The sequence below is a fragment of the Haliotis rufescens genome, unplaced genomic scaffold, assembly GCF_023055435.1.
Source record: "Haliotis rufescens isolate VD_foot unplaced genomic scaffold, xgHalRufe1.0.p SCAF_9, whole genome shotgun sequence".
NCBI classification, from domain to species: Eukaryota; Metazoa; Mollusca; class Gastropoda; order Lepetellida; family Haliotidae; genus Haliotis; species Haliotis rufescens.
The window spans coordinates 40,734,749-40,745,161 of NW_025964383.1; the positions used below are offsets into that span (position 1 = coordinate 40,734,749).

At 43.6% G+C, this 10,413-nt stretch overlaps 1 protein-coding gene across 1 annotated transcript; it reads left to right on the plus strand.

The window, feature by feature from the left end:
* On the plus strand, window positions 1–7,022 carry LOC124113583. Its single transcript, XM_048391370.1, has 9 exons — window positions 1–71; window positions 1,307–1,417; window positions 2,352–2,525; window positions 2,968–3,235; window positions 3,714–3,885; window positions 4,436–4,613; window positions 5,392–5,520; window positions 5,889–6,002; window positions 6,884–7,022. The coding sequence occupies exons 1-9, from the start codon at window positions 11–13 to the stop codon at window positions 6,997–6,999; spliced, it is 1,323 nt and encodes a 440-aa protein (XP_048247327.1). The 5' UTR covers window positions 1–10; the 3' UTR covers window positions 7,000–7,022.
* Window positions 7,023–10,413: the final 3,391 nt, after the last annotated feature.

Consider the following 10,413-nt stretch of genomic DNA (forward strand, 5'->3'; position numbering starts at 1 on the left):
CAGAGTCACGATGGATCTACACATTGGCGTGTTGGTTATTGTCCTCGCGGGATTGCAGATTGTGAATTCAGGTACGTTCATATAAACTCATTATTTTCGTCTTTTTCTTCATACATGTTCACTTAGAGAAACGGGCCCAAACTCACGATTCCTTTCAAAATTAGTCCCCAGAAGTCTGTGGTTCGCATTTCTCTGTAATATATACATGTCGTGTAACATTTCAGACAATACAGTCAGTTAAAATGTAACTTCGCATTGTCTTGGTTTTAACCATACAGCAGGGAGATGCTATGGCATTAAAAACGTGTTATCAATACATCCGAATTGTATTTGAAATGAATCTGTCAAACATATTTTTGCGAAGCAATTGTAACGGCCATAAAATGTCCGAGTCCCGTGATGGGATTCGAACCACGGACCTTCTGATCACAGGTCGGACGCCTTGTCCACATGACCAAAGAGGTTAACCCCGTCAGCAAGCTGACACGGTAAGGATGTCATCTGTGGGATGACTCCACGCCCTGCTACATACTCCCCCGTCAACAGAAGGCACGTCCCGGGCCGCATAGTTTGGTACAGAGGCTTATTTTGCTCAAATTTAATATGAACGTGCTCAGCCCCACGTTGGGCGCCAATGTAACGGCCATAAAATTTCCGAGTCCCGTGATGGGATTCGAACCACGGACCTTCTGATCACAGGTCGGACGCCTTGTCCCCATGACCAAAGAGGTTAACCCCGTCAGCAAGCTGACAAGGTAAGGATGACATCCGTAGGATGACTCCACGCCCTGCTACACAATGATCAGACAATAAAGAATACGAACAGTTGCCTCCTAGGTACTGTCAAGGCATGGGATGATTTGTACATACACATCCATGTTGATTGACAGAAATAGTTATCATGTCTTTGTTCATGGACATCTTCCCTGCTATGACCTTTTGTTTTATTTAGGTTGTACGTGTTTCTAAAATCTAATCATGTACATCACGTGACAAATGTTAATATACAATCTGCATTGTACTATGGGCCTTGATGCCTAAATTACTGAATAAACTGTCTGTCTGTTGTACGTGTATCTTCTATAAGTATCTGCTAAAGATGGATTTAAAGCGAACATTTCATGTTCAAACAACGCACAGAATATTTGGCGTCAAGTTAGTTATTTTAATAGATAAACCAATACGTAATAAAACCCTCATCCAAAGGTTTAAAGTCACACATTAGAAAGGGAATTGCGTTGTTGTATTTAAAGGCCATATGTTTTAATCTTGATGGGATGTATTGGCAGTTATTATCTGAACACAGGCCTGATCAGACGCCACGTAACAAGCGGTGATCTGACCTTGACATTGGAGTTGGAGGACCCCCTGCGACCTTTAACGGAAGCGGATTATTATCAGTCGACAAATGGCACTGGTAAGATTGTTTTGTTTATATAATAGTTTTCTGAAACGTCTATTGATCTGAAGGGTGACTGAACAGAACGTACATGCATTAATATTTGTTCAAACAATTGTTTGTAATATATTATTGTTGGCCCTGTAGTTCTTCAAATTCCATATATGTTGTTAATTCTTCGTTTGCACCCTGAAATGCGTGACATTTGTAAGAAAGTCTACCACAATAATAAGAGAGAGACACTACCGGTTCGTCACAAGCAGAAAACGGCTTGGCCTATTTCAAGCTTGAATAGGCTCATGCGCTCATTTATTGGGGAAATACATTGTTTATCAAATTCAGTATGTAAGGGAGGTAATCATGTTTAGCCCAAGGATGGTTAAATATGAAAAACTGGGAATGAATTGAAACCAATATTGTTCTTTTTGGTTTAAACATTCCTATGTTGATTAGTCATTTTAGGGAAAGTATTTTGTAGGATAATTTAATTTGACTGACAAAGAGTTAGTGTTAATTCGATTCCTCGGATCAACGTTGTCTTGTCCATGTTAAAGTGTTACAAAACAAACCACCTGAAACTAGAGACAGTGTGTATATAGGCATTCATATATAGGGTATATTCATAATAAAAACATATTGTGTGTGAGAGAAAAAGTGTTAATAATCCTCTCGTTCTAAACTTGATATCTGGTTGTTTATTCTAAATACATCAACATCGATGAGGATTGTTCATGTACAGATACATCCCTTGTCAAAGCTAATCTTGGAAATACAGCAATTGGATAAGAAGGACTTGGTCAACTTTCGTTTATTAATCTTTTATGAAGTTGGTGAGACTGCCAACATCTAGAGTCCTTACTGCTGTGGTATTCGTTATTCTATTTGTTGCAGTTTGATATAAAACCTGCGTGACACTGAAGCTTTAATTAACGTTGAACTGTTTCTTCTTTAGCTTCTCGACGTAGGAGGGCAGCTGGTGGGCGGCCAGGTCAAGCCACTTCCACCAACACGTGCAACGACATCCGGGGAGTTCCTGCGCAGCTGAGAAGCGCAAGCAACATCGGGCCGAGTGGATTGTCGTTTTTCTACCAGAAGTATACAGAGGCGTATGGGATACCCGTATTAGGTGAAACAATAAGTACTAGAAGAAATAATAACCCAAGAAGCCCTCGGGAACCAGAAATAGGTCCCCACGCTTTATTGCTGGTCGCAAGTGGCAAACTAAAACATCACATTTCTTTCATTTCATATATTCCGCACAGACCATTGTGCTAAAGAGACCATGTTTTTCGCAATTTTATTTTCTATTTCTATTTTACTCTTTGCTTATGGTTTTGGAAAACAGTAAGTTAAAAAAGGTCAAAGATTCAGAAAAGTACCTGTCAGGACAACGAATACTGCTGTTAGGCAAAAGGCAAAAATAAAAATCGTTTTTATGCAATTTTGTGTTAAAGAGATTCGAGTTTTTCTCAATTTAATTTTCTGTTGCAATTTTAATTATTGTTTATGGTTTTGAAAAAGAGTAACATAAAGGTCAAGGATTAATGAAATACCCGTCTGTATCGCAGCTTCCGGTAAAGTCCCCGACGACGCTCTCCGCCGCGCCTGTTACGTCCTTCGCTTCCTCCTCGCCGACCACAGCGGTGTGCGACAGTCCTACTACCGACTATCGGGAAGGGTGGCAGTGATAGGGGCTCGGGAAGGGACAGTGTCTATTCCAGAACACGCTTGGCTGGGGTCCGCCTGGAACGCCAGAGCACGTGGACTTGGGGCAACGGAACATGCCCCAGTATCAACGGGAGGCGAAGAGAACATCCTGTGTTACACTGAGGACAGGTATGGCACTACTACTACTACTACTACTACTACTACTACTACTACTACTACTACTACTACTACTACTACTTTTAATAATAATAAAAAACCTGATGTGGTTTCCTGGGAGAAGTCCCATTCGCTGTCTGGGCTGCCTGTAGTAAGGGGCAAGGGCCCTGAGCTGATGATGAGCTTAACCAGCCTGACTGTGCCAGGATCACCCAAACCCTCTTTGCTGCTTTTATCTATTTTAATCTGTTAATAGTAAAAATAATAACAATAATACCAATAATAATGAAAACAACTTGCCATGAAAGAAAGAAAGAATGCAAAGGCTACTATTACAAAAACAAAAACCCGCTTTAAATCAAACTGTCATGGTATCACTTTGAAAAAAGTGATTCTCACGAGAGCAATAATTATGAAAGAAAAAACAAAGCAAGATAGAATCAGAAAACGGCCGATGGGACTGAATCAACCTTACATAAAATACCTTCAGGTATCGGGTCGAGGACATCTTCCTGCACGAATTCGCCCATGGCATCCATCTGCTGGGCGCCAAGTACGCCATTCCAGGCTGGCAGAGACGCCTACAGTCGCTATACGACCAGGCCAAAGCTGCCGGTAGGTGGCGCAACACATACGCCATGAGTACTGTGGAGGAATACTTTGTAAGTAGAAACGTCACAGTGTGTGTTCGTGCATGCGTGCATGCGTGCGTGCGTGCGTGCGTGCGTGCGTGCGTGCGCGGTGTGTGCGTGTTGTTCAAGTTCTCTGCACAGACAGCAATCTACTGACTATATCACGGGGGCTTGTAAATAATAATGTCTTTTTCTAGCATACTGGTGTTTGTTGTTTAACGCCGCACTCAGCCTCCTACGACAAGCACAGTCGCCTTTTACGACAAGCATGATTATCTATTCTACCCGGATCTTCACGGGTATAAAAACATGTATTTGATATCACTGCGACCATGGCAGACCTTTGTATGACCTTGACTGTCATCGTGACCCTGTCCGTGACCTGTGACAGTAGCCGTGACTTGGACTGTGAACGTGGCCCGTGACCGTGACTCTGCTCTCTTGTCTTACACGTAGAAAAACGTGAATTAAGGAACAAAGGTGGTAGACCAGTAACGGTACATTTTACCATGGTGTTGAGTTGATGTGTTAAGTATGTCATCTCTGTTACACCTGACAATTTGTCTCCCTCTCTTTTCAGGCGGAAGGGACACAAAGCTACTTCAACGTCAACGCTTACTCCGCCGTCCCTAACGGCATCCACAACCACGTCAACACCCGCGAGAAACTTCGGCCTTACGACCCCCAGCTCTTCTCTCTCATACAGGAGGTATTCCCGTGCGGCAACACGTACCTGAAGAGATGCAATACGACCAGAAGTAAGCCGCCTGTGATATGTTATCGTTCCTTTGCTTTACGGGGGCGTAGGTGATCCAGTTGTCTGAAATGCCGTAGAGTGGCGGACCTGGTCGTTGGTTCAAGTTGGGTGTAGTTGTGATGCTTTGTTTGTTAGCACCCTACCTGTGTTCATTCTTTTCTCCCACATCAACAAATATTTGTGTCCTTGACAGACAAACCAGGAATTGAAGTCATGAGCACCGACCAACGGGTGCGATAACAAGCAAATAGCCAAACCACCCGAGCCTGACCACCTGGTCCGCCGTTTGAGTATGCTGTGAAGACAAGCATCTATTTTGATCACGTCCGCTGCGCCTTTGTTCGTTATAAAGAGTTGCGTCCCTTGGGCGTACCTCAAAGAGCGACAGTAGGTTCGAATCCCAGATTCTCCCTTCATTATGATTCTTGGGTTGTCAGCACATACCTTTGCTCGTTGGTTTCACCAAAGTGATCTAAAACCTTCTCCCCTTCGGACTGTCCTCGCGCTTAAAGATGACACGCTGATATTACTGAAACACTGTTCAAAGGAATGTTCCAACTCCCACACTTCTATTTCAAACTCAACATAGGATTAATGTGCTCTGTGTTTGTTAACGTCAAGTTCGTCTACTAAAACTGGAACAAATGGACACTGAACAGTATTATTCAAAGAGGGGCAATTTTCAAGAACAGCAATAACATGTATCATTTTGCAGCTGTTTCCTCCGTGACCTCGTTGTATGGTCGTGGGTTGTGATGTATATGATGCTGATGTTGCAGGTGCTGAGAGAAGCCAGCAACTCAGGATGAACTGTAACCTCGGGGGCGGGGATGGCACAGACAGTGGGGGAGGCGGTAATGGAACTGGAACCGGAACTGGAACTGGAACCGGAACTGGAACTGGTTCAGGTATGGACACTCTCGAATGGGATGCATTTACAATTCAAGGACAGATATCAAGCTACAAGATAATTGCACAAATAATCTGTCCTGGGTGAATACCAGTTATCGCCATTTCAGGCACGTGCCAAGACAACAACTCTTACTGCAAGTCGTGGGCGTCTCAAGGAGAGTGTGACGCCAACCCTGGCTACATGCACGTCTCCTGTAGACGAAGTTGCAGCAAATGTGGGGGAGGGGGAGCGGGGGCTGGAAGTGGAACTGGTTCAGGTAAGAAAAGTCGAATGGGATACATTTACAATTCAAGAGACAACTAGATACAAGAAACTTACACAAATGATATGTCCTGAGTGAAACACCAGTTGTCTCCGTTTCAGGCACGTGCCAGGACAAAAATTCTCACTGCAAGTCGTGGGCGGCTCAAGGAGAGTGTGACTCCAACTCTGCCTACATGGACGTCTCCTGTAGACGAAGTTGCAACAAATGTGGAGGTTCGACAATCAGTTTTCTTGTCTCATAATGTTTCACCAGGCGTGGCCCAGTCGTCTTCAGATCTTTGCTGAGTGGTAGCAAGAACTAAGATCTGATTTTAATGAGATTGAGTCGTCTGAGGTGCCGCAATCGCTTGGCAAAGTTGCGTCCCCTAGGCGCACAAGAATCCTATGATGTTAAACACTACTCGTTCGACTATGTATGTAGCAGAAAGGAGGAAATGCATTATTTACAAATATTGAGTGCAGCAATCGTTTGGTAGAGTTATGTCCATTAGGACCGCCAGAATCCTTGTGTCTATTAGGACCGTCAGAATCCTTGTGTCCATTAGGACCGTCAGAATCCTTGTGTCAATAAGGACCGTCAGAATCCTCGTGTCCATTAGGACCGTCAGAATCCTCGTGTCAAGTAGGACCGTCAGAATCCTTGTGTCCATTAGGACCGTCAGAATCCTTGTGTCCATCAGGACCGTCAGAATCCTCGTTTCCATTATGACCGTCAGAATCCTTGTGTCCATCAGGACAGTCAGCATCCTTGTGTCCATTGGGACCATCAGAATCCTCGTGTCCATCAAGGCCGTCAGAATCCCTGTGTCCATTAGGACCGTCAGAATCCGTGTGTCCTCGTATGTATGTAGAAAAAAGGAGGAAATACATTATCTGCAGACTATCAGTGTACAGATTTATGTCATAATGATTATAAAAGTCACTAACCTACCCAATAGTGCTAACTAATCAATCCGAGGAGTTTCGATCAGTACCGGAAATTGCCGATTTAAAAAAAGAAGTAGTGCCATTAGTGTTACTTTTAGTGTCATCTTCGGTGTTCAAAATTACACCTGTAACGAAACGAGTAACCATTTTTGATTTCGTAATTTCAGGTGTGTCTTGTGTGGATTCCAACCCCAACTGTAGCAGCTGGTCAAGTACAGGGGAGTGTGGACGGAACCCCGGCTACATGTTGACCTCGTGTAGACGCAGCTGCGGCCAGTGCTGATCGTGTCCACGAATAAACCAAACAACATGCAGTTTAGTTATCCTTTTGTGACAAAACATTTGACATTTGCAGAGAGTTCAATTATTGTTGTTTGTTTGGTTGTTGTCTAATGCCGCACTCAGCAATATTCCAGCTATGCGATGGCGTTTTGCAAATCCAGTGATTGACATCATAAGCATCGGTCTCCGCAATTGGGATACGATGACATGTATCAACCAAGTCAGCAAGCCTGACCGCCCGATTCCGCTAGTCACCTCTCACGACACGATTTTATAGTATTGAATATAATGAACTAAGCGGGATAGCATCAATATTAATCCATAGTAAGCTGTAACTGATAACAATACCACAATCACAGTGTGCTGAAAGCGCTCGCCTATAAAAGGTATACTTTCCACCAAGTCGCTCACAGGATCTGGAAAGTGACAGTCGGAATGTGTTTCTGATCATGCACTTCGAAAAGGTTAACACTAGGTATTCTGGTTACTGTACGACTGATTCTATCAAAATCATCGTCTATCTCTCGCGTCAATGGGGTAAGTATTAGAAACGGAAGTTACTTTCACAACCCGTGGGATGTACTGCTAGCAATCTCAGCCATGTAAAACACATTCCAGATGTTTCTTTTCTTCAGTTTTCAAATTTTGAATCAATATTCGTCAAGGCGTAGGAATGGAATTGAAGTCGTCGGTGTGAAACTTGTGCCATAAAGCTTTCTGATTGGCTAATTGAACCTCTGGTCAGCCACCTCATTGATCGGTCACATTTCGCGAAAGGTCTTTCTGACGTGACCTGATGGAATAGGATATCGTGAACCTTTGTACACATGTGGGGAATCGAAATCGGGCGTTCGGCGTGACGAGCAAACGCTTAAACCACTAGGCTACCGGGCGCCCCTTATGTGACAAAAATACTTGTATCCTGAATATACACACCAATAGTTTTGCAATCCAACGTTTTTACTCAAGAACCCTGTACGCTCATTCTCTCGCTCTCTCGTTTACCACTTTGAAGCTTTTGAAGTGACATGCCAACACGGATCCATATATTCATTTCAAAATATCAAGAACCGTCAACACAGCTTCACTATTGCTACACCTCCGTCTCCCAAACCATGGTTCATCTGTACCAGGAGCCCACTCCAACGTTATACGATGTATAAAGACCTGAGAGACTCGCCGTTGTAGTTATCACTCCACACAGCAAGGTTTAGAAATACATCACAGCACTTCCTAATCCACACCGAATGTGGGCAAGCCGATCAATATCCCCGGATGTTCATGCCGTCCCATTCGTCACCACTCATCCCTTTCCGTAACCTGCAAGAAGACTCGTCCCCCTATCGATGAATGTTATGTGCGAAAATACGACAAACCAATCAGAATGCGCGTATGATTTCAAGTTCTTCGTCCAAGAATCCCTCAGAAATAATTTTTGAATTTATATATGTCTTGCATCTAAAAATATACCAAAAACACAGTTAAATGTGTTCATTCATACTGTATAATTCCGCACGTACCGATGTGCTTTAAATTGCATCTGAAAAAATGTGGGAAATCTGGGGAAAATGTGTGAACCTTTACGCAACGAGTTGACAATTGTTTTAGGTATGCCCGTTTGCGCTAAGACGGAACCCGGTCGCAAAAATGGCCACCAGAGGGGCACGAGTCGCTATTCGGCTTGTCCCGGAATGACACGAGTTGGTTACGAATGGATGCCGTCCGTCAGCCTAACTCCTTAACGTGTACGTCATTCCGTGTTTTTGTGTACGACGAATGGAAACAACATTTAATGCATACTCCTTCTATGTGATAGATGCATTAAAATGTATATACCTCTCAAAACAAGTTAAAGAAGATCCACAATAATACCAGTGTTTAAAATACCCGACATTCCGAGACGGTCTATTTTGCTGACAGACGGTCAGTTTGGAAAAGTTGCACGGTCGATGGGCGGGAGTTTAATAAAATTACAAAGTTAACAATCCACCAGTGAATTGTTATTTTCTGAGAACTAACATTAACAGTATTATTCTTATGTTTACCCTTTTATTACTTTTGTTCTTTAGTCTACAAAATGAGGACTGGCAACATTTAATCTTGTCTATTAACTTTGCAATGTTGCCAGTGCGGTTGTCTGACTGAAATATTGGTGAATTTTATGCACTGATATTACATCCTCATACCAAACTGTACACACTACATCAATTACTTTATCACAAATACTTCTAACAACGTACTTCCTTAAGTATTGAAGTAAATGAGCTTAAACCATTGCCTGTGTGCTGGGGAATTTGTGTACATAAATAACAGGTATGAAACGCTTGAAGAGTGATGGAGTGACTGAGTTGGGTTTTACGCCGCTTTTTAACAGTATTCCAGTTATATCGCGGCCTGTCAGCTTAATGTGGGAGGAAAGCCCGAAGTGATGCAGGTCTGTGACGTTTACCACTTCGGTGAAACCCACGAGCACGGGTATGGTGCTGACAAACCTAGACACATAATCGGGGCGAACCGGGATTCGAACCAACAATCATAGGTTTCTGGCGTGGCCAGGGGACGCAACTCTGCACAGCGAATCGCGGCGCCTTAAACGACTGGGCCCCCCTGCCCCCTTAAAACGCTTGAAGAAGCTGGTTGAAATAATTATTAAAATATATCATACTGTGTTATGTGACATAGTTACACAGTTTTGGGTATTTTAGCTGTGTATAAGACTGATATAAATATGACCCGGATACATGCGTCGGGTCCAACTCGCATTGGTAGAAACTGCCCCAGTAGTCTAGTTGTCTAGTGTATTGAGCGTCGGCCCGGGGAGTCGCTGGTTCGATTTCCAGGCCGCATCATACCAAAAGGCGTTAAAAGGTCGTACTAGTCGTTACCCTGCCTGGCGCCCGGCAACAAGGGGCTACAACAAGGACTGGCCAGCTCAAAGTCAGTATACTGTTTCTGAGTGGGGTATCTATGTTAAATTGCTGCAAAGGTGTCTCTGTGGTAGCACTTTAAAACCGGAATTTATCCGACATAGTACAACACACACACACACACACATACACACGCACGCGCACACATACACAAACACACACAAACTTCCATAGACGTCGCAAAATAAGTGCAATAGTATTGAACGCGACGTTTAGCCCCATTTTACCTCACCTCCTATAAAGAAAACGCGAGGCGTTTTGAACAGACCGCAGTGATTTTACGACGGCGCGCCACACCTTGGCAACCATCGTGCATACCTGGCCAGCACTGGATGGACTACTTCAACCTTTCCCCTTCCTGTCACACATCACAACAAACCTGGCACCGGTCGTGACCAAGTTAATAATGTAAATGTTTCGGTCTACTTTCGTTGTTAAAATCAACGTTGTACCTAAGTTCTGTCAGCACAGGATAACGATTGGTCGGC

Excerpts from the sequence above, each read along its gene's own strand:
- LOC124113583 (XM_048391370.1), top strand. The coding sequence starts at position 11 with ATGGATCTACACATTGGCGTGTTGGTTATTGTCCTCGCGGGATTGCAG. Across the intron at positions 72-1,306 it reads ATTGCAGATTGTGAATTCAG|GCCTGATCAGACGCCACGTA; the intron begins GTACGTTCATAT and ends ATCTGAACACAG. Across the intron at positions 3,886-4,435 it reads GTACTGTGGAGGAATACTTT|GCGGAAGGGACACAAAGCTA; the intron begins GTAAGTAGAAAC and ends CTCTCTTTTCAG.